Source organism: Diadema setosum, chromosome 15 (assembly GCF_964275005.1).
Source record: "Diadema setosum chromosome 15, eeDiaSeto1, whole genome shotgun sequence".
Classification (NCBI taxonomy): domain Eukaryota; kingdom Metazoa; phylum Echinodermata; class Echinoidea; order Diadematoida; family Diadematidae; genus Diadema; species Diadema setosum.
Window position 1 is genome coordinate 10,923,850 of NC_092699.1, and position 25,371 is coordinate 10,949,220.

The 25,371-nt window shown below is 37.8% G+C and overlaps 3 protein-coding genes across 3 annotated transcripts in view; 2 read left to right on the top strand and 1 right to left on the bottom strand.

Moving 5' to 3' along the window:
* LOC140239201 (F-actin-capping protein subunit beta-like) overlaps positions 1-25,371 on the bottom strand; it is a 191,202-nt gene that overhangs the window by 19,246 nt on the left and 146,585 nt on the right. The gene's annotated exons all lie outside the window — the stretch shown is intronic.
* On the top strand, positions 8,125-17,284 carry LOC140239087 (uncharacterized). The gene is made up of 2 exons (XM_072318983.1): positions 8,125-8,869; positions 17,190-17,284. The coding sequence occupies exons 1-2, from the start codon at positions 8,125-8,127 to the stop codon at positions 17,282-17,284; spliced, it is 840 nt and encodes a 279-aa protein (XP_072175084.1).
* On the top strand, positions 20,477-23,881 carry LOC140239088 (uncharacterized). Its single transcript, XM_072318984.1, has 2 exons — positions 20,477-21,173; positions 23,874-23,881. Exons 1-2 carry the CDS (start codon positions 20,477-20,479, stop codon positions 23,879-23,881), a joined length of 705 nt encoding a protein of 234 aa, XP_072175085.1.

Below are 25,371 nucleotides of genomic sequence, written 5' to 3' on the forward strand. Positions count from 1 at the left end.
ACAAGTTATGTATTGTTCCCATTGATGAAAACAAAATATTAATCAACAGATATACATACAAAGATATCCTGCTTGCATTAATGTCAGAAGTCGAACACATCAGATCCAGCTCAAACATGTACGTAATTCATGTACTGGTACTTCAGTAATCTACATACATGGAGTATGTTCAGTTCTCAGCAAAACAGACTTTGTGTATCCTTGTAAATCAAGTTCAATCTTTGATCATCTGAAACAACAATGGACTCACAGAAGTTCTCTGATACAATATGAACCTTTTTTCTACAGAATATCAGCAGATTAATGAACAATATGTGATGGACACAGATGTCATATTCATACTGACAAAATGTCATATCTGTGGCACAACGTTTTGAAAAATGGTGAAGATTTGTGAGATATACTGGTCTCATTTTAAGACTGTACTTCCATTTCTCAAAGTACAAGGTTGTTCCATCTTCTACAGAATGAAGTCGATAAAAAAAAACTTCCATGTAGTTTCATTCGTGTCAAACTTCACAAGAATTTCGAAACATCTCATGGTGTGTGACTATCATTTTTTTTTTCTATAGGTCTGTGGCATTCACAATTATTGATATTTTTTTCACAATCTTATCAAACAGTGTTATGAATTTTGTTCTGATCATTGCTTGTATACTACAAAGTATTGTGAGTGATACAATGAAGATATTCTGTTCTAGGAATTATTTTGTTGTAGTGGTTGTCTTACGCTTCACACACAGCAACATATTACATGAGCAGACCTCTCAAATTTCATGTCTACAGCCCAAGTCTCAAGCCCAAGCTTCCAATCTCACACTCACCTGCCCAGCAATCATTTTCTCACACCTCTCATGCAGAGGGTGGCTACCTACATAACTGTTTCTTAAAAATCATAGCTATCAACTCATATTCTAAATAGATAATGGAGAGGTCTCTATAAAAACAGTGTCATCTATTAATTAAGTTATGTCAGTCATACATTCTACATATTAAGACTCATTCATCCTTTTAGAAAATTTGTGATAAGAATGCTCAAAATTAGGTCTTTCAGAACAATCTTCCATACATCACAGAGAGATGAGAATTAAATATGCGAGTAAAATTGCCCACATGCAGTATCACTGGAGCACATAACACACCCCATTACAATGAATATGACAGAAAGAACATCTTTCACCCTGTCGGAAGATCAGTTATCGTGGGTATGTCATACTGGTGGTAAAAATCTTGGAGCTCTGCCAGAGATCAGCAGCTGCATACACAGACACACACATTACTTACAATGAGAGATAGAGGAAACATAACGTAAAATGCAGAGCATGCGTGCGCACACACAAAAAGAGTTACAACCACATGGACAGAAATTCTACACCAGGAAACTGGCAAACGTCTCACACAGAGCAGGGAGGTGAGTTGTCTCACCTCCCTGCACAGAGTGACTACAAACACTTTCTTACAATGTCGGTGCTTGGAAGGTTAAAGGGATGGTACAGTATTGGTGGAGATGAGAATTGGGCTTTTAACTTTTTGCGAGATACCAAGAAAACACTTATGAAATAGTACAGAGCATACCATTTTAAGAGGAATTCAAAGTTTATTTGATGAAAATCTGGTTCGGAATGACTGAAACATCCAAAAACAAAGTAAAACAAAGCGATCGTAATAAAGTGTTGGTCCTACACTTTATTAGAATCGCTCTTTTTTGGATATCTCGGCCATTTCAAAACCAATTTTCATCAAATAAACGTTGAATTCCTCATGGAATTACATGCTCTTCCATATTTCATAAGAGGTTTCTCATTATCTCACCAAAAAATGTTAGAAACCTGAAATTAGGTCTCAACCAAAACTATACGATCCCTTTAAAGGTGGAGTTGGACTTTGGACTCTGCGCACTGCAGACAACACGCACTGCTAGTGCATGTTCTCTTCATTAGGCGTCAACTTTGAAAGAGCTCAGTAATTTGCAGGTACATTGTAGTTGTGCACATGTTTGGCTTGCTTCATTTCAGACATCACGCACATGTGCTCAAGTTATAAGAAATCGACCTCAGGACTGACTTGGATATTTCTACATTGTGTCACAAAGTCTGGTTTCATGATTTTCTGTCAAGTCTCCTATGAAAACTGCACATATCTCACCCTTGTCCATCTCCCAGTCTTGCAGGTATAAAAAGGGCCTTTTTTAAGGCCAATCAAACTATGTCTGAACAACGTTCATGTCTTAGGCTTTGCAGCTGCTGGGCACTGCAAGGAAAGGTTTTACACTGGTATCATTCAGCACTTTGTGCTGCAGGCCTTGCATCCAAGCTAACACAGACCTATATTATGCCTATCCATCACATCCACTGTATTCTTTTTAATCATCATATTATATTATTAAAACCAGAGTGCTCGGCAAAAATGATGAGTGATGATCACGAAATTAAGTTTCAACTGTTAAAGATATTACACTTTCAAAAACTCAATGGTATCTAATCAGCTTTGGTGCATGATTGAAAGTAATTTGATCATAATTGCTCTGAAAAGTAATAAACAAATGTGAATAACAGTTTACTGATCACAAACATTGATCGGCAAACATTTTCAAAAAAACAAAGGTACATTTTGTACAAGTGTATGTATCACTCACTAAAGAATGTCATTAATCAGTAGGCAAAACATCTTGTTAGATCAATGCTTGAACAAAGTAGACATTTCGATCTTGCTTTCATTGAAAAATATGCTACAGAATTCTTACAAGGGTAAGTTTAAAGATAAAACATTGTTTCACTTTCAATAAACATGTACAAACTGTCAATTTTTGCTCTAAAATGGAGACATTCAATGCATTTCATTCATAAAATAATACTGAAAAAAACATGACAGCAGTTGGATAAAGATGAAGATGCAAAATATTACCGAAAAAAGGTATGCCAGAAGTACCTGTAATGTTATCTCAGAGCATACCCTATCATGGTTGCTATGTGAAGTTTTATATTCGACGGCTGATTATATAAAAAAATGTATTGGGCTTTTGCAGTATCCATCATGCAAGAGCGAATTGCATGCAATTCAATTATGCTGCCAGGGCACGATGTGATCAACGCGAACATAGAAGCTATCTACATATTTTATACCCACTACTGAACGGAGAGGGCGCTTCAGGAATAAAAGGCACGTACACTGTACGCTCTGTATGCCGACTTCTATTTTTTTCATACCTTTGTTCTTAAAATACTCCAAAACATATGAATTTTCAATTTTTAAAGGAACTGAAGTTCATGTGTGATAGTGTATGCTACATTTCCAATGATCAAGTTCTCATAATTATCAACATAATAATAAACACAACAGTGACTATTTCTTCCTGGGTAATTCTATGAAGTTGGGGCAGTGTCCATGTAGCATCGTGATATTTAGGAAGTAAATTTCAGCATAACTCATTATTAATTATGCTATACATTTATTGTTTGTAGGCTTTACATCTGCATTGAAGCCACACATTTTCCTGGAAATTTTGTGCCATTCAGACTCAATTTTGATGAAGTTATTAAACAATATGTAACAGTGTCCTGTAGCATCGTGACGTGTCCATGTAGCATCGTGATAGTTTAAAATTTAGTCCTAAGAGACAAATTATGGCAATTAGCTTGACCAAAATTTGATGCAATATGCAAATTTACAAGATATGAATGAGATAGCTAAATATCTCAAATTTCCTGTACACAGTTTTAATTCTAAAAGAAAATTACAAAATGTATCACGAAGCTATGCAGTGTCCTTTAGGGCTTTGTTGTGACATTTGGTGGACACCGCGTAGCATAGAGACACATTGTGTAATTTTCTTGTAAAAGTAAAACTGTGGAAAGGAGAGTTAAGATATTTAGCTATCTGACTAATCTAGTAATTATGCATATCATATCAAGTTTTGGTCAAGCTAATTGCATTAATTTGTCTTTTAGGACCAGATTTTAACTATCACGATGCTACATGGACACGTCACGATGCTACAGGATACCGTTACATATCGTTTTAATAACTTCATCAAAATTGAGTCTGAATGGGCGTAAATCCCGGGGGGGATGGGGGGGATATATCCCCCCCTGAAATGGAGGAGGGGGGGATGGCCTGTACAATCATCCCCCCCTGAATTTTGAAGAAAAAAATGGAGGAAGCAGAAATGTGATTGTATCAATTTTGGCATATTGCATGACGTTTGTACGCCGGCCTTCAGACAGGTAACAGAGCTGAACAGTATTCTATCTTGTAGGAAATCGAATGCATAATTTTCTCAAGCGCTCGCTCGCTTCGCTCGCTCGCGGACATGGACATACACTGTAAGGTATGGCTCAGACGTTGACAACGTCAAATAGTGTAGGCCTACATAAACATGCTAAGACGAGAGTAACTTGGGACCATCTGCAAAATATGTACGAAAACAAACAAGCAAACAATAACAAAACTATATTGCCATAATTGAACCCCCTCCATTTCCTGAATCATTCATGAGGAACGACAGTGACTGATAATTCAGTCAAGATACATCTATGGGTATACCCTGGGAAGATCAGGGGCGTCGAAAATATCTCGGGGGGGGGGGGGGGCAAAGGGCATTTGCCCCGCCCCTACGAAAGTGTTTAGGCAGGCAAATCATTTATCCCCCAAGCAATTTCCGAGATGAGGACAAATTTCGAACTTTCTTAATGGAATTATTGTCCAAATACCGCCAGAACTATGCACCAAATCGTTGAATTGCAATCATAAACATGCAAAAGCTCCGCTATACTGGATCCCTTTCGATAAGTACACTGTTGAGATTGACGTATATTTCCCTAATTTGTCGAAGAGTGTGCAGCATATCTTTCACTTAACAAAAGCTCCCTCATATGCAGAGGCGTCGATGGGGGGGGGGGGGATGGTTCCCCCATAAAAGTGGGACAAACCAAATCGCAAAAATATAGCTAAAAACGGCAGTTTTTGGGGTGCAAAATGTCAAAAATTTAAAGCTCGCTCGCTCCGCTCGCTCGCATTTAAGCGCCAAAGGCCAAGCCATTCCCCTGATGTTGCTAACAGTGATTGACAGCAGTTGCGCCCGGTGCGCCCCCCCCCCCCCCCTAATCTCCAAAGCAAAAAATATAGCTACAAATGGCAGTTTGGGGGACTGTAAGATGTCAAAATTTTTCAAGCTCGCTCGCTTCGCACACTCGCATTTAATCATTATGCCATTCTCATGATGTTGCTGCCATAAATTGCCAGCAGTTTTCGCCCGGTGCTCCCCCTTAATTTCCAAAGCTAAAAATAAAGCTACAAACGGCAGTTTTGGGACTGTAATAAGTCGAAATTTTGAAGCTCGCTCGCTCCGCTCGCTCGGATTTAATCATTATGCCATTCTCCTGATGTTGCTGCCAGTACGAACTGCCAGCAGTTGCGCCCTGTGCGCCCCCTTAATTTCCAAAGCGAAAAAATACAGCCACAAACGGCAGTTTTTTTTACTGTAAAATGTCAAAATTTTCAAGCTCGCTCGCTTCGCTCGCTCGCATTTTAATGTTATGCCATTCTCTTGATGTTGCTGTCAGTAATTGCCAGCAGTTTCACCCGGTGCCCCCCCCCCCCCTTAATTTCCAAAGCTAAAAATAAAGCTACAAACGGCAGTGTTGGGACTGTAATAAGTCAAAAATTTTGAAGCTCGCTCGCTCCGCTCACTCGCTCCATCATTATGCCATTCTCCTGATGTTGCTGCCAGTAATTGCCAGCAGCTTTCGCCCGGTGCTCCCCCTTAATCTCCACAGCGAAAACCATAGCTACAAACGGCAGTTTTGGGACTGTAAGATGTCAAAATTTTGAAGCTCGCTTCACTCACTCGCATTTAATCATTATGCCATTCTCCTGATTTTGCTGCCAGTTTTTGCCAGCAGTTTTCGCCCGGTGCTCCCCCCCCCCCCTTAATTTCCAAAGCGAAAAATATAGCTACAAACGGCAGTTTGGGACTGTAATAAGTCAAAATTTTGAAGCTCGCTCGCTTCGCTCGCTCGCATTTAATCATTATGCTATTCTCCTGATGTTGCTGCCAGTTATTGCCAGCAGTTTTCGCCCGGTGCTCCCCCCCCCCCTTAATTTCCAAAGCGAAAAATATAGCTACAAACGGCAGTTTTGGGACTGTAATAAGTCAAAATTATGAAGCTCGCTCGCTTCGCTCGCTCGCATTTAATCATTATGCTATTCTCCTGATGTTGCTGCCAGTTATTGCCAGCAGTTTTCGCCCGGTGCTCCCCCCTTAATTTCCAAAGCGAAAAAATACAGCCACAAACGGCAGTTTTTTTTTACTGTAAAGTGCCAAAATTTTCAAGCTCGCTCGCTTCGCTCGCTCGCATTTTATTGTTATGCCATTCTCTTGATGTTGCTGTCAGTAATTGCCAGCAGTTTCACCCGGTGCCCCCCTTAATTTCCAAAGCTAAAAATAAAGCTACAAACGGCAGTTTTGGGACTGTAATAAGTCAAAAATTTTGAAGCTCGCTCGCTCCGCTCACTCGCTCAATCATTATGCCATTCTCCTGATGTTGCTGCCAGTAATTGCCATCAGTTTTCGCCCAGTGTGCCTCCCCTTAATTTCCAAAGCGAAAAAATGCAGCTACAAACGACATTGTCTGGGATTGCAAAATGTCAACATTTTAAGGCTCGCTTGCTCCGCTTGCTCGCATTTATTTTAATCGCTATGGCATTCTCCTGATGTTGCTGCCAGTGATTGACAGCAGTTGTGCCCGGTGCGTCCCCTTTAATTTCCAAAGCGAAAAATATAACTACAAATGGCAGTTTTGGGGACTGTAAGATGTCAAAATTTCCAAGCTCGCTCACTTCGCACACTCGCATTTAATCATTATGCCATTCTCATGATGTTGCTGCCAGTAATTGCCACCAGTTTTCGCCCGGTGCTCCCCCTTAATTTCCAAAGCTAAAAATAAAGCTACAAACGGCAGTTTTGGGACTGTAAAATGTCAAAATTTTCAAGCTCACTCGCTTCGCTCGCTCGCATTTAATCGTTATGCCATTCTCCTGATGTTGCTGCCAGTACGAAATGCCAGCAGTTGCGCCCTGTGCGCCCCCTTAATTTCCAAAGCGAAAAACATACAGCAAATATACAAAACGGCATTTTTTTTTTTACTGTAAAATGTCAAAATTTTCAAGCTCGCTCGCTTCGCTCGCTCGCATTTAATTGTTATGCCATTCTCTTGATGTTGCTGTCAGTAGTACTTGCCAGCAGTTTCACCCGGTGCCCCCCCCCCCCCTTAATTTCCAAAGCGGACAAAATACAGTCACAAACTGCAGTTTTGGGACTGTAAAATGTCACAATTTTCAAGCTCGCTTGTAACAGTTTGTCAGAAATATATCACTCTCCTCCCACTTTATATTTCATGCAAAAGAGTGAGACATCCGATCCCTGTAAAGTGTGTGTGTGTGTGTGGGGGGGGGGGGGGGGGTTACCAAGCTTCTCTCACCCCCCGTCCCCCTCAAGGCTGCGCCGGTTCGGTTATGGGCTTGTAATCGTGGTGATGGTGACTATCGCCGATCATCCCCCCCACTCCTCAGTATGGATTTACGCCGTTGCTGAATGGCACAAAATTTCCAGGAAAATGTATGGTCTCAATACAAATGTAAAGCCTATAAACAATATATACATGTATAGCATAATTAGTATTGTGTTAAATGCTAAAATGTCACACTTTGTGCCCCAACTTCACGGAATTACCCAACTGGAGAGAGAGGGAGAGGTAGAATGAACATATTATAGAAAAGCAGTACTTCTCATGGAGTCATAACCTGTAAAAAACAAAAAAGGCATTTCCTGTGTGTGCTTTTGACATACGGATTTTTTTTCATTTTTTTCCCTTCTGATGCTAGTCACAGCTGTATTCACTAATACTGTGTATCAATTGCAAGCTAAAAACTATGGAAACAGTCTGTTTATTACGCTGTCGAAACAAAGATCTGTTGAGGTACAGGTCTTTCCCAACAGAAATGCATTGAATTACGAATTTAACACAAAATAGATCAATTATCATGTAATGATACTAGCTTTGGAAAATTAGATTATGAAATTGGCTTAAAATTCTGTCTTTTGCAGGAAATTTTCTGGTCCACAAAATGGATTACAGCAGAAGGCCTTTTCCACTTCCATTGCTGACTGTAGTGATGATGTTCTTCTGTAACGGACTGGCTGTGGAAGTCTACAAGTTCTACGAAGGGAGAGATGTGCTGATAAACTTCACTCAACCAATGTCAAATGACTCTACCTTTGATTATGAGCTTTACTCAATTCAGTCCGAATGCTACTTCTGCGAGAATGGAACCATGGTTCCTGGCTGCCTCCCACCTCAGCAATTCAGCCGTTTCTCCGTTCATAGTGTGAGATCACCAATTGACTTGAAAGTGACTCTCAGCATAGACACAATTAATTCCGCAGACAGTCAAATATACCTATTTGCTCTGACGGAAGACAGAAATGGTGAAAGAATGGTTTTCACTCAAGATGTCCACATTGAAGTTTTGCGTCCACCAACTCCAGCAGAATGTACCATAAAAACCTCAGAGTATTCCCCTGCATGGAATGAGGTAAGCTGCACGTCTTTGCTTGCCAGTGACGGTGAAGGATCTCTCTACTGCTTTCAAGATGGGGAGAAGGCTCCATACAAGGAGTCACCAGTGCGAATAAATGATCAGGTGACACAGATCTTCTGGATGAATGTCCGTCTTCAAATCAACTGCTGTTCCTACGAAGCATCATTTCCACTGACGTCCGCATTTTGTTCCCAGTTTGTGTATCCAATTCCAACACATACCAGTGTGTCAGATAATTCTAAAAACCCTTCCGACAGCCTAACAACTCCAGGTACCACTGTGCAACAAACCAATGCACAAATTACTTCATCAAAAAAACTAAGCACTGAGGTCACAACACAAACAACTTCAAATTCTGTGCACGGTGCAATTGCACTGGTGATATTAATTCCTCTATTTGTGGTAGCCTTGATCTTGTGGTGGTATATCAAAAAAAACTAGAAATGTCGCTTTGGCGATTGGTATGCCTCCGCCATAATGCATGATTTTCCCAATAGGTCTAGATAGTACATGTGGACAATGTGTGACTACATTTTCACAAAATTGGCAAAATATTGAAATGACAAGTTTGTCACAAATGTGTTGAATGTTCACCTTCCTTGACCTAGGTTTAATTGGATGAATAGGAGAGCATGTATCTAGGGATTTAAGGACTTTAACTCGACTTTGACCCAGTCATACATTTAGGCATTGAGTAATTTTCAAGGTACAGGTGAAGAGAAAAAGTGCAATTTCTGAATTGAATAGTAAATTGTTACCATTTTCATCTGGCCCTTGACCCTAAAATTCATAAGATAATCACTTTCAGGTAGAACATGCATAACAAATGTACTAAGTTTCAAGATAACTTGAGCCACTTCCGAGATATGGAGGAAAAAGTTAGTTCAGCACTTTCACTTGATCTTTGACCTTTTGACCTTTGAGGCAAAAAAAAAAGAAGAAAAAAAAAAGCTTTCCAGAGAATTTCTATTAGGTTACACATGTATGCATACACCAAGTGTAAAAAAAAAATAACCCTGCTGGCATTGCATGATAGGAGGGAAATAGTAAAATTTTGAAGTGTTGCACTTGACCTTTGACCCCTGACCTTTGACCCCCATGAACCCTACATTCTCTAGATAATCACTTCCAGTCAGTATATGTATATACTATGTTCCATGAAGATACCCTGAACAATTTTCCAAGGTATGGAGAAAAAAAAGAAGTTTTAATATTTTTACTTGACCTTTTGACCTTTGACCTTTGACCTCATGACCCAAACTTTCACCACAGAATCTTAATTGGGTAATACATGTATACACTAAGTTTTAAGAAAATATCTTCAGGCATTCAATAGATATGGTGGAAATAGTGAAATTTTATGTATTTGACCCTGACCTTTTGACCTTTGACCTTTGACCTCATAACCCAAACTTTCTCCAGAGCATCTTAATTGGGTAATACATGTATACACTAAGTTTCAAGAAAATATCTTCAGGCATTCAATAGATATGGTGGAAATAGTGAAATTTTATGTTTTTGACCTTGACCTTTTGACCTTTGACCTTGAGCATGTGCACCCAAAAGTTGATAGGCACAACTTCACCCCCTAATACACATACATGCCAAGTTTCATTAGGATACCTCAACAGGTTTTGATAGTTACCTTGTCCACAAAATTCATTACGGAAGGACGGACGGACGGACGGACGGAAGGACGGACGGACGGGCGGACGGACGGACGGACAACCCGAAAACATAATGCCTCCGGCACCACTTCGTGGCGGAGGCATAAAAAAAAAATGAACAACTAATTCATGGTTGTAATGGCAAAATCTGTCTACCCAACACATGGCGAACATCTAGTGAACACACTGATAATGCTAAACAGTTAAACCACAAAACAAATTACTTCGTCAGAAATATGCAGCACAGAAAGCAAGAAGACAGAGGTCATGACACAAACAACTTTAAAAGTACTGTGCAAAGTGCACTTGCACTTCTGATACTATGCCCTCTCACTTTGGTAGCCTTGTACTTGTACCATTATAAAAATCAAGTAACACGTTTAGTGTAAAACAAGGAATGTTTGCGTGCATTTCAATTTTGCAAATTTTGCGAGAGCCAAGATTCGCAAAATTAAAATGCCCATGACAGTTCTTGTCTACACTACATGCACTGAATGTTAGAGGCAACTTGCAAAAATTCCATGCCGTGAAAAAGGCCATTCGCTCCAATTCACGAAATTTTCATGCCGCAAAAATAACGTGTTTTACAGTAACCCAAGTTCTGATGGCAGCCCCTGTCCAGCCAGAATGATAAAAAAGAAATGATAATAATAACTGGAAATGTCGCTATGGTAACTGGTATGCCTCCGCCATAGTGCATGGTTCTCCTAGGGAAATAGTGAAATTTTGGGGGGTTGACCTTGACCTTTGACCCATGACCCCTAAATTCCCTCAATAATCCCTGCCAGTCAGTATATGTACCAAGTTCCATGAAGATACCTTGAACCATTTGCAAGATATGAAGAAAAAAGTGAAATTTAAACGATTTCACCTGACCTTTGACCTTTGACCTTTGATCTCATGACCTGAAACTCTCTCTGGAGAATCTTCATTTTGAAGTACATGTATACACTAAGTTTCAAGAAAACACCTTCTGGAATTGCATAGATATGGAGAAAATAGTGAAAAGTTAAGCATTTGACCCTGACTTTTGACCTTTGACCTCTGGACAATTTCACTAAAAGACTTATCAAGTATAAATTGCCCCATCATATGCCATCCTTTGACAAAGTTTGGTGAAATCTGCTTCATCCAGTCTTGAGTTATCGCGTAAATGGATACACTTTCATGATTTGACCTTGACCTTTGACCTCAGCCAATTTCACCCAAAATCTAATCAAGTAATTGCCCCATCATACTTTACACCTGGACCAAGTTTGGTAAAATTCCACTCACAACTACTCAAGTTATCGCGTAAACAAGTACGTACGGACGGACGGACAACCCGAAAACATAATGCCTCCGGCACCCTTTGGGCGGAGGCATAAAAATATCCAGGGAATACACTGTCAGTGACATCAATAACAGTGGGCCTTTTCAGTGGCATTTCCATTGGTACAAACTACAATGTACTTTGATACTATCCTTCTTGCCAGCTTTATACGTTCCTACCTGAAGTTACAGCCTTATAAAATGGCATTTCCATCATGGTAAAATCCACAATGCAATATCATCTTTCTTGCCAGTATTAGACATTTCTTTGTAAAGTTATACATTTAAAATGGCATTTCCATTGGTCAAATCAAATTCAGTATTATCTTTCGTACCAGCATTAGACATTCCTACCTGATGTTGCAGCTTTCATATGACATTTCTTTGGGTAAAAAGTACAGCAATGTTCAACCATAACCTTTCAACTCTAGCATGCACAGTTTTAGATCATGTCAGTACTCATATGGTATTTCTGCCCTTGTTATACATTCCTAATGACACTATCGCTCTTCAAGGACATTTAAAGGGACATTCCAGATGATTTCTATACTTTTACATGTACATCATGTTGTACATAAATTAATAGTGCCATGTATAGAGATGTGGAAATTTATTGTACTACAGGAAATAGTAAAACCAATATTCTCAAAAACCCAAACTACATTTCATTGAAGGAGGATAATGACATAGGAGGTTCACATATTCCAATAATGTAGCAATGTTTTTTATATATCATTAGATTAATAGTCGGATTCACATGTACACAAATTAGCAGGATAAAAATTTCAAGATTTGCATCAAGATTGAAATCTCTACATACAGATGTATTTGCTCATGTGGACACAAAAATCCCACCAATTATCATGATCAGTATCACGTTGCAAATCCCAAGAAATCTTGTACTTTTTTCTGAATGAATCTTTTATCTCAATAATTCCCCGCATGGTGACCATGTGAATGCTGAACCAAAAATAATCTCACGATTTTATATCCCATCATTCAAAGCCCACATCACAACTCAATGAAGCATAAGAACAAAGGACAAAGAGATCAGCGCACGCAGTGAAGCACACTGTGTACATCAATTAGCAGGATATTTATGTCCGTGTTAACACTTGTAAAAATTCTCAACCTTTGGATTGGGATTGAATCATTGTTATCCCGCTATTTTTTGTTCATGTGAATGCTTGCAAAAAAATCTAAAGATATGGAATGCCATTGATATCTTGCTATTTTGAATGTGTGAATGTAGCTTATAGTTTCACCTGTATAGAATTTATTGTGTAACTTTCTACTTTTGTTCTGCTGTCTTGAGCACCCATATGATAATTTCTTTACGTGAAGCTGCTATGTCATCATCCTCACTCATTGCAATTCATAATGAATTTTGAAAACATTCTTTTTCCTCATCCAAACCATTATTACACTGTCATTCTGAAACTCTGTACTAAGTATGACCAATTTACAGATGTTCAAATGTGAAGTCAGAAAATAATTTTGAAGTTTCCAGTATAATAATGCATTTTACTGCCTATGGCATTTTGGGCTACTGCAATTCATGAAAATACTTGCTATTTCATTCATTTTTTTTTAATCATCCTTATACCTTTATGCTGCCATTGGGTATTGTTTGCTGAAGTTACAATTTATTATATGAAAGTACCTTGACACCTTGAACCTTTCACCAGTATTAGTTTCAGTCAAAAAATTACATGCAGCTACAAGTATTCTATTTAGATGTACTTTTATCATATCTACCAAAACGAAATGACTACTGGATATGGAAAGCTATACTTATGGCCAATGGTGGCACTTTCTGCCAAAGTGCAATGTCCTCTGACCTTGAACCTCCGGTGTTTTTACAAAACAATTAAGTGTATGCTACATTCCTAAACCTAAAGCAGTAGCCTTGTCATGCATATTAGCCAAATGCAAAATGCAATAATAAATGAAATATGCTAAAAAGGATTCTCTCACTTATCCACAGTTTGTACATGTGGTTGCATAAACTTCTTGTCTTTCAAAGCTGCATTAGATATAGCATGTATCATTTTGATATTGTCTCATGCTGGATAGCTTTACAATCTGACTTCTACATTCACACTTTTGCAGTGTTTGTCAATTGGTGTGGGAATAAATGTAAATAGTTTCAGCTTTCAGAATTATAATCTCTTTCACATTTTACACACATGTAGGGCCTATATCATTACTACTTTATTTTGATTTCCTGTAGAAAAAATACACACATGATTAACTATTTCATTTGATTATCAATATTAAAAGAGAATTGATATAAATAAAGTTAGAAGGGTTGTCTTGCATTCAACACATAATGTTAATGTTAACTACATTGTATGTAACTTCAGTATATAATTTTAGCACTTTTAAGTGTTTGCTAGCTTTGCAAGTTTTCTCTTGCACATCAATGCTTCTGCAGTACTTTGCAATATGTATAGTTTGTCTAACCACTCTTCATAAAGTGTTTGCATAACTTTCTGATCCTCCAAATCACATGTACATACTACTATTATCACTTAAGCCTTTTCCATATTTGACAGCTTTCAGTTTCCATGATACTTTTGTAGTGCTTGTCAACTTGCATTGTAATTGTTTACACAGTTTTTACTGCCAGAATCATAAGTTTCAGTCATTGCTGCATAAAAGTGTAAATGTGATTATCTGTTTTGCTTCTTTGCTAATCTCATTCTTTACTCTCTTTGCTTTTAGATGCATTTATCACGTCTTCTTTGAAACAAATCAATTTGTGATTTTCATGTCGGTACGACTGTACAAGTAATTATGAAATAAGCATTCATAATACATCAAAGCACATACTGGCAAAATGATTTTGATTGTAACATTAATTGATGTTGACAAAGATGAAGAATGATCATACAGATTAAAGATTTAAACAAAAAAAAAACTTTAGTCTGCCTCCCTCAATCATATGCACATATCTACACTGTATATATTTCTATATGCATATAATGTCAAGATGATGAAAGTCTTGTGAGAGGAACAGAATATATTCTGCAATGTTGTGCATCTGAGATACAGTCTTTGCCAGTGGCAATGACAAACCAAAGACATGTACTGTACCTAGAGCATTGTGACAGAAACCAACAATTTGATTTCTTTTTTACTGTCTTTTTTTTTTCAAATATATAAATTCCACTTTCCTAAGAGAATGTCATGCTGACAGTAATGATGAAAGTAATCAGGATAACTATGATAACAATGATTATTGTGATGACGACAGTGATTGTGATGATGATGATGACGATCAGAATGTTCGATGTGATGATGATGATTAAGACTGATGTGACGGTGATAAGTGATGTGACATGTAAAGCCAATGGAAATAGCAAGGAGAATTATAGCGGGGAAATGAATACTAAAGAAATTATACACGGAATACATCCCCTTTCTCGATTTCAAATTCTTGCATAAAGCATTTTACTAACATTACTACGTAGCATACACGTACACAGAAATGATATTGATGGCGATGAAGGAATGCGTACTTTTCATAAAAAGTTATGTTGTCAGAATTCACAGTCTGGAGCAATCTCTCTCTACAAGAAAGACAGTATACAGGCTCGACCAGAAATAGTAAAAATCATTTATTTTTGGATCAATTTTCTGATTTTCCTTAAACTTTATTGACATCTTTCACTGTTATTTCTGTATTCACCGAATTCACATGTACTTAGAGTAAAATTTCCTTTTAAATACTAGATACACACTACTTGCAACACATTCCCACAATCACTATAATCATATATACACTGGATTATGCTGTAAATTACTTTCCTCCACCCCACCACACACACACCTACACACACACACCTACACACACACACACACACACACACACACACACACACACACACACCAAACACCAAATGCTAAAAATATTGAATATCCAAAGTATGATACTATTTTGTTTATCTTTAGAACAGGTATGTTGGGTACGGGTAGCCATATTGACAATGCAGTTAATCTCCCAACAGGATAGTGTCACAATCACAGTCATATTCATACTGCACCACAGAGAAAAAAAAAATAACAAAGCAAAACAAAACAAGGAGAGAAAGCATAATGACCCATATTTTTAATAGGAGATGCAATGAACGTTTACTGAGCGAAATGTCAGCTCACAACATCGGAGTTCCCCCTGTCTAGCATTCAATAATGGCCTTTGACTTCCGGGAGACTCTGCTCAGTTGTCCAGTGATGCCAAGACTACACACTTGAGTACATTGGACTCTTTAAAGGGATTGTATAGTTTTGGTTGAGACCTATTTCAGGTTTCTAACATTTTTTGGAGAGATGAGAAACCTCTTATGAAATATGAAAGAGCAGGTAATTCTATGATAATTGGTTTTGAAATGGCTGAGATAGATCTATCCAAAAAAGAGTGATTCTAATAAAGTGTGGGACCCACACTTAATTACGATCACTGTTTTTGGATGTTTCAGTCATTCCAAACCCAATTTTCATCAAATAAAGTTTGAATTCCTTGAATTCCAAATAAAGTTTGAATGGTATGCTCTGTACTATATCATAAGTGTTTTCTTGGTGTCTCGCAAAAAGTTAAAAGTCCAATTCTCATCTCCACCAATACTGTACCATCCCTTTAACCTAAATGTTGTATATTGCAGACACAGTGTGTTTGTCACACACTGCTCTTGTTTGCTTATTGCTGTTGCAACTGCACTTCTCAGCCAATCACAGCCTGGCTGACCTGCCAGATAACGTGCTGTTCCTCGGGTCTCATCTGCCTTACATACCTCTCTTTTCACCTGAATTTCTATGGGTACTTGGTCAACTGTATCCATACTCATCTAGTGAAGCTTTCAAGTCTTGAAGCTTGCAGTAAGTATACAGCCTGTTTGACAGTGACTAAAAGTTTCATCAACAATACTTTCTAGATTTTAAGCCCTTGAGCGTTAGAAAAGGCTGTCTCTTAAGTTAGTATGATCTCTTACAATTCTGACACTCAAATAATTGTATCTACAATGTCCTTTCTTAAGAGTCTTTTCACCATATCAAATGAAAATTAATGATAATGGACAAATGAATGAATAGGAAATTTCAAGAAAGGCTTTGTCACAGGTAGAGGCCAAAATTGGCTTTATTTTGTTATATATCATCTTCCAAGGGGAAAGTGTTATTGGCAGTGCAACTTTGCAACAGAAGGTTTCTATGCAGATGTAACACACTCCTATTATTGAGACCAGCTGATAGTGATGCAGAAAACCTTCGCAAAAGTTCCCTCTTGCTTGGGGGTTAGAATCTATTGAAGACATGATAATTAACTATTCATTCTCGGCACAGAGCTCAATGCGCAGGTCAGTTTGTCGATGGACTTGATGTATGTTCTGTTATCTGTATAGGCATTTTGTGCATTATACAGCTTATACCCAGTAAAGCTCGTTGGTATAACATGTGCCCCGCCCTAGGTGATATGTTAGTCAAGTTTTAGTATTCTGCTCTTTGCTTTCATTAAAACATGTAACTTTTGCGTTCGTTCAGGAAGAAACTTAAAATGAGGTTCTGGAAGAATGTTTGGTCGGGGGTTCTTTCTATTCAATAAAATTTGATTTTCAGGACTGAGGCTGCTCTTCCTTGAAGCTGAGGGAGTCAGCCAAATTCACTGTGCAGACAGGGACCTCACCGCCATAACAGCTCTCTCATCACTCTGATCAACGTCAAACTGTTCTTCACTTCCAAAGTGGTGCTCCAGTGACACTTTATCAAAGCTGAAATTATCTGCAGTGGTATAGCTTACATCCATAGAAGGTATTTATAGCATCCTACATTTGTAACTAGGTTTTGGTGTGTTTGGGTGTGCATGCATGCACGCATGAATGTAGTCCACGAGTATCATAAAAATCATTATACTAGGATATGCAAAACTATAGTATGCAAGCTCTGTGCGCTGTGCAGCAGTTTCAGATGAAAAAATAGTATTGAAGATATCAAATAGCATTAGGACCTCCCACACATCACCTCGCTCCAAAAATCCAGATCAGAAATTATCTTTTTTTTTACTTAGCCTAATAAAGCAAACACGAACGAACAAATATCTTGCACACTACCTAGTATGTGATAGAGCTACAATGAGCAACCGACCCACAGGGCAGCTACTGATTCTGAATGTTACATGTAGATGGAGTACAAATGTTTATTACGCAATGGCTTTTGATAACTGTACTGTATGCTGCCTTTTGTGGTACCGGTAATGATAATGATAATGATAATGATAATGATAATGATAATGATAATGAATAGTCTTTTTTATATCCTATTTCCAATAAAACTAATCAATGGGCTTTACATCCAAATTTGTCCCCGTGACAACGTCAAAAAGAGTATGCAAACTTTTACAAATTCTTTTTCGATTATCAAAACCGAGGGTGATTAAAGCGGAGAGGGTGCAAAAGCTGTGATAAGTATTTAGGAGCAGAAGTGTGTGGGCAATGAAAAACCAACAAGCATCTCATATGATCTCTTGTCAACAGGCAGCCAATGTAATAAGCCAGTTCGGGGTTAGCTCATGGGCACATCGGTACAAATGACCTTTCTTCTTTCTCAGTTGATTAGGCACTCCACGAGTTTTCAAGCGAGAGAAGGTATTTCAGCTTACCCGATGTAACAATTTATGGAATTCATCAGTCATGTTCAAAGAAAGAATGAACTTGCGTAGACCAGGTGACCAGAATGATCCATCAATTAGCACTTTGGAAAGCATCCATTTCATTATTTCGTATTGAATGTATTAACAATCTTTTTTCTATTGATATTGTCAAATACCGCATTTGCTGTCAGGTGGATGTGCTAGCAAGCACCACTCATAATGATCACTTGAATAATCATTACATCACAGATGCTTATCTCAGTGAATAAAAAACCAACATGCTCTGCCGGTACTGATGACCTTTTTCTGCTCATGCTCAAAGCGGAACCCCGAACTGGCTTATTGTTTGAGTAGTGGAGATAAAGTGGTGGTTTATGGTTGCAAATTTTTGTTCTTGCAAAGGGCTAATGTACTTGATCAACTAAAAATTTAAGGGCATGTGAAATTGTTCCGCAAGTTCTGATTTGCCAATTATGAACACTTGCAAAAATGTATATTATTAAATACATTAGCCAACATATGCATTGAAATATCTGCTTTGTGTGCAACAACTGATAGCTGGCATAGAGCAGAAGGTCCTTTCTTGCTCTGCAGTTTTATTAGGTAATCAAATATTTTGATATTATTCATCCATCAACTCCTTCTGGGATTAAATGAATACAAAAAGAAATAGAGCCCACATGCTGAAAACACATTGCATAAACGCATTGTAAACACACATTCATTGTACATCGTATTATGATACCCATGCCAAGACATAAATTACACAAATATATCCTGCATTGTTATTGAAAGGGCCGGGTAGACATGAGGTAAAAAATAAACCCACAGGCCTGCTCACAAATATCATACCATGACTGTCAATAATGCCTGTAACAAAGTTTTTTTGTTTTTGTTTGTTTTGTTTTTCTCTTTCTGAGCACACTGGGCAAAAAGGCCCGAGTGCAATACAAATCTAACTACTATAAAGCACATACATAGTTAACATGTTAAAAGACCTTGTAGCATGAGAATTCATGGAGTGTGAAAGCTGCCCCGGTCTGGCTATATATTCAAAAATCCCCACAACCAATCATGCACAGCTTCATCACTGAACAGGTACACACACAGCTAAAAATCTCGACTGGAGTCGACCATTACATCTGCTTTGATGCACGTAAGCACTGACATGTGGCTATGGCTGACAGGCACTGTTCATTGTTTTGAATGTACTGTGATGTGGTGGGTAGCAGATAACCAACCTAATCAGACCATTCATGTTCCCACACTACTTGGTCTTACATGTGACTTAGCTTCACTACATGTAGGTGGCTTTGCAGCTTGTTCATGGTCACAATCTTGATGAAAGATTATGCACTAAAGTAATCAAACCTATTTCCGGAGAGCTTGTAATACGAAAGTGTAATTGTGATCTCAAGATGTACACTTTGTAAAGGTAGCAAAAGAAAAAAAGCATGTTGATGACAGTGCAAGGACAGAATATTTCATCAATATACCGGGTGTCCCAAAAAAGCGGGACGGTGGATTTTCAATACCTTGCGTTCTAAAAGTTATATATTTTTTGAGACTTCATTAGAAAGAGCATTTCTGCAGTTCACAAAATGATACCAAAATCATTAAATTTGGTTCAAGACTTTTTATTCTACACCCAATTCTGTAACTGCAGTCATTTTCAAATTTCGCTAGATTTTTGCGACGTATGAGCATAGAATTTGGGTGCGATATGCATTCCATAAGGTGTATTGTGTAAAGCCTGTTGATCCATGTCAACAAAAGATACAGATTTCACACTGGGCGCGTGCACACTCACAGAGACACACACACACTGTTTTTTTCCTGGCCCGTGCTCAATGTGAATATAAAATAATGTAATCTATATACACGAACAGTATACAAAAATTTATCAGACCAGACTTGACCTCCACAGCAGAATTTGGTAAAAAAAAAATATTCACAGGAAAACTGCCCCAAAAGCTCTATATTAGTTCCTAGCAATACTCGGGTATCGCAATCCTCGGGTGTCACGCCCTCATACGGCTTGTCCCGTACAATGAATCATCTAAAAGAGTCCAGAAGCTAGACTACATGTAACTGATGCACTGTTGTAAGCAGGCTTTACCGAAGAATTATAGATTGATGAAAGTAATGAATACCTTAATATGAAAGTCTGTTTTTGAATATCTAAATGACAGTTCGTCAATGTTTGATGATAAAATTTGTTCATCTCTCAACAGGACAGCATCTCCTTATAGTAAAAATGGATTACAGCACAAGGCATTTTCTCCTTGCACTGTTGACAGCACTGATGGTGTACCTTAGCAACAGTTTGGTTTTGGAAGTATACAAGTTCTACGAAGGGAGAAACGTGTCTCTGGAGTTCCATCAGCCTCTGTCCAGTGACTCCACCCCTGAATTTGAGTTTTACTTGATTCGACACCATGATGCTTGCAATTTCTTCAAAAACGGGTCAATAGTCCGAGGTTGCCTTACGCCTCAGCAAAGCAGACGTTTCTCCATTGAAAGCAAAAGAATGCCAACTAACTTGACAGTGACTCTCAGTATATACAATATTAGTATGACAGACAGCCAAGGATATCTACTTTGTGTGCTAGGCGACAGAAATGGTAAACGCTATGTAGACAATCACATAGCCTTCATCAATGTTCAACATCCCCCAGGTCCAGTAGAGTGTACTGTGCAACCCACTGAGAATTCAGCTGTATGGACTGAGGTTAACTGCACATCTAGGCTTGGTAGTGATGGAGAAGGTTCTCTCTTCTGCTTTCAAGACGAAGAAAAGGCTTCATTAAAGGAATCATCTGTTCGTGTAAATGATCATGTGGCACAGATCTTCTGGATGAATGTCTGTCTTCCCATCAGTTGCTGTGCATATGAAGAAACATTTCCACTGACATCAGGATCTTGTTCCCAGTTTGTATATCACCCTCCAGCATGTACAACCCATGTGCCTGAGAATTCCAAAAACCCTACCAGCAGCCAAACAACTCCAATTACTCTTGGGCCCCAAACAGCCACTCAAATAAGCTCTTCAGAAAATATCAAATTCCCAACACAAACAGCTTCAAATTTAGAGTATGTTGCATTGGTGATATTACTTCCTATATCTCTGGTTGTCATTTACTTATTTTGTTATAATAGGCAAATCAAGCATAGTGTACATGTTTTGATGGCTGCCCCTGACAAGCCCCAATCTAACAAATATGCACCACATACTTTGCAGTACTCTGATATCTATTTGTACTTTAAATACAGGACTCAACATTAACAGTGGCGCCCCACTGGCCACTAAAAACTGATGACAGGCCACCAAATTTCCAAAAAGACTATCTTCTGGATGGCCTGATCGGGCATCTATGATTCAAAGTGGATTGCTATGTTTAGAATCATTTTGTGCCTTTGCATTTCTTTTGCAGGCCACCAAAATTTCAGATTTTAAGATTTTAGTAGCCCGAATGGGCTATCGGAGAAAAAAACTAGAAATGTCGCTATGGCGACTGATGCCTCCGCCATTATGCATGATTCTCCCAATAGGCGTATAGTACAATGTCTTCACAATGTGTAATCCATGACAGTTTCACATAACTGGCAAAATATTGAAATGACAGGTCTGTCAGAAATGTCTTGATCTGGGTTTGCTATAATTTTTTTAAGAGTGCAGGTACACATATTTGGGGAATTGAGAATTTTTACTTGAATTCTGATGGACCTTTTTATTAGTTTAGGCATTGAGTAATTTCCAAGGTATGAAGAAAGAGTGTAATGATGGTACAAAATATATATATATTTTTTTTTCTTCTTTTTTTTTTGGGGGGGGGATTGAAACCTGACCTTTGACCCTAAACCTCTGACCTTTGACCTTCTGGCTGGAAATTTCCCGGAGAATCTCCATTAGGTAATGCATGTATTAAGTTTTGAAACTAATAATGCAAGCATTGCATATACTAGTATATGAGGGACATAATAAAATTTTGAGGAGTTGACCTTGACCTTTGACCCCCTGACTATTGACCCATGACCCCTAAATTCCCTAGATAATCCCTGCCAGTCAGTACATGCATATTTACCAAGTTCCACGAAGATACATTGAACCATTTGCGAGAAAAGTGATATTGCAACATTTTCACCTCACCTTTGACCTTTTGACCTTTGACCTTATGACATGAAACTCTCTCTGGAGAATCTTTACGCAGTAGTACATGTCCACACCAAGTTTCAAGAAAATACCTTTGGGGCATTGCATAGATATGGGGGAAATTGCAACATTTGTAGCATTTGACCTTGACCTTTTGACCTTTGACCTCTTGCCAATGTCACTAAAATCTACTCAACTAATTGTCCCATCATACATCATCCTTGGACCAAGTTTGATGAAAGCTGCTTCATCCAGTTTTGAGTTATCACGTAAACAGATAAATTTTAGGATTTGACCTTGATCTTTGACCTTTGACCTCTGTCCGATTTCACTGAAAAACTAATCAAGTAATTGTTTTATCATACATCATCCTCCAACAAAGTTTGGTGAAATTTGCTTGATGCAGTCTTGAGTTATCGCGTAAACGGATACAATTTCATGATTTGACCTTGACCTTTGACCTTTGACCTTTAGCTGATTTCACCCAAAATCTAATCGAATAATTACCCTATCATACTTCATACTTGGACCAAGTTTGGTAAAATTCCAGTAAATATTACTCAAGTTATCGCGTAAACGAAAGCGGACGGACGTACGTACGGACGGACGGACAACCCGAAAACATAATGCCTCCGGCACCACTTCGTGGCGGAGGCATAAAAAGTTAGTGTTGAGCCCTGAAATAACAAGAATGTATAAAGTCAGCCCATGTACATATATACCCTACATGACTGACAAACCTGACAAACTTAAGAATTCAATCTATTATGCATGGCTAAAATAGAGGATCTAATAGATGATTCTCTCTGAAATTCTCTACCTGCCTATATACATCTAGCCATTTCCGTTAATCAGTTTACGACTCTGCTGAAAACTTATCTCTTTTATTATAGTAGATAGTTCTTTGGAATGGTCCAGTTGTAGGTCGATAAGTAAAAGTGCACACTCACTTTGATTTTCAGTACTTATTTATCACATTTATACACTGTATCTATTTTTTTCTGTGTGTCTGTGTGTTTGTATTGGTATTTTCGTATATATTTTGACTGAATATTAATTTCCCGTAAACTGTGTGCTTCAAAACATCTGTACTTAAGTGTCTTATAAATATATTGTATTGAAATTATTATCATTAGTAGTAGTAGTAGTAGTAGTAGTAGTAGCAGTAGTAGTAGTAGTAGTAGTAGTAGTAGTAGTATTCAAACAGAACAGAGTTGATACTAACCTGGTCAATCATGAATAAAGCCTAAAGATTTATTATTTTTTAAAAAGTTTTAAAAAGTATCATTTCTCTCCCACTTCTGTTTCCAAACTTGAACTTCAGTAAGTAAACTTTGCGCTTCAGACTTGGCACACAATAGTGACATTGTCCAATAACAAGTAGCACAGTTCAGTTAAATAGCAGACACCTTTCAAGTTCTTCTATCTTTATTTTCAATGCAGCCCTGCATCAAATCATTCTGTATGCTTCTCTTCAAATGTGTTCATGTCTGTCCTACAGCTTTGTGAAATGTCCTGCAATGATTCCCTATCAAATATAAAGCGCTAGTCTATCTTTTGTCTTTTCTTATTTCAAAAATGTAGATTACCTTTGCTCTTGTTTGATTTAATTCATTGTACATACCATCTGAAATATAATGTCATATAGGTAAAAGCAGGATACAAAAACAATAAATCATGGTCTATGTAAAGTAAACATACTCATGTATCATGTAGTGTTTTATATCAGTCTGTAAAATTCTGTAAATTGTTGATTTTATAAAGTGAGATATTTGTTCGTGTTAACATTGCAATACAAAAATTGTTATTGAAGATTTTCTTGATTTCAAAAGTTGTCACGTTCACATTTAAAAGACTCATGTACTATATGGCTGTAACTGAAAGAAAACACACAAAATCGTCAGTAGATCTGTCTCTGTAACCCACTGGTGCAATGGGATACAGCTGTACTTAAATTTTCACTGTAATCCTTTGTATCTATGTTTGACTGAGAATAAAAGAATCAAAGTGATTGAATTACAAAGCAAACTTTGACATCAGTTTATAAAATGCCATTTTGCTGTGATCTTCACTTTTTTTTTCAGTTTTTAGCTATTATTGGTACCAACTGTAGTACCTAATTTTGACCTAGATACATTCAACCCATCAAAAACGTGAATAGGCTGTGTAATCCCCCACTCATTCTAAACAATTTGTTTCAAGACATTTATAGAATTACAGCTTCGTTAAAAAGCAACATTATTTCAAATTTTTACATAAATTTTCATCATGATTTTATCCCAAAGTCAACACATCATCTGCTAGCCCTGTATCAAACTCTGGCACTTGTTTATCCCAAAGGTGCCAAATCTGTGTAAGTACTGCCACTGTCACAAACAAGTTTTAAAACTCTGAATATCTCTATACATCCTGTATCTATACACCTACAGTGTACAACATAATTTGGCTTAACATCTTCTGGATGTGACCAATATATCTTTGAAACATACACACAGGTTTGGAGGTTTGGACCCAGTCCCTGAGCCTTTACATCCTGTAACATTCTAACTACTTTAAATCCTCTGGTCTTAAAAAAATATATGCACAATATGCTTTGTGCACTGGGCACCAATCTCATAAGTAGCATTTGAAGGTATGACTTGCCTCAACCAGGGAGGAACCTCCCTGCCTCAACTTTGGGCATCACACACACACATGTGATTGTAACAAAACTGACGTCTGGATTAACTTGGATATATCAAAAACAGGTATACAGTCCATTTCTAAGACTTTCTGCTGGCTCTCTTTAGAAACAACCTGAGAAGTGGATTTGTGTACCCATTCTAATACTAGTATACACTGAACAAAAAAGGGAAAATACAGAAAGAATACTGATTTTCTACTAAGTGATCAACCCAAGTTTATGTGGAGGAGTGATCTTTCAATAATAATAAGTGATTCCAATGATAAATTTTCTCATATTTATAAATAGTTGAATTGTTTGAATTTGACAGTTTCTT

Bases quoted from the DNA above. Each gene is read 5' to 3' on its own strand.
- LOC140239088 (XM_072318984.1), top strand. From the start codon at position 20,477: ATGGATTACAGCACAAGGCATTTTCTCCTTGCACTGTTGACAGCACTG.
- LOC140239087 (XM_072318983.1), top strand. From the start codon at position 8,125: ATGGATTACAGCAGAAGGCCTTTTCCACTTCCATTGCTGACTGTAGTG. The intron at 8,870-17,189 runs GTACCACTGTGC...TTTGATTTTCAG, and splicing joins CGACAGCCTAACAACTCCAG to GACTGAGGCTGCTCTTCCTT.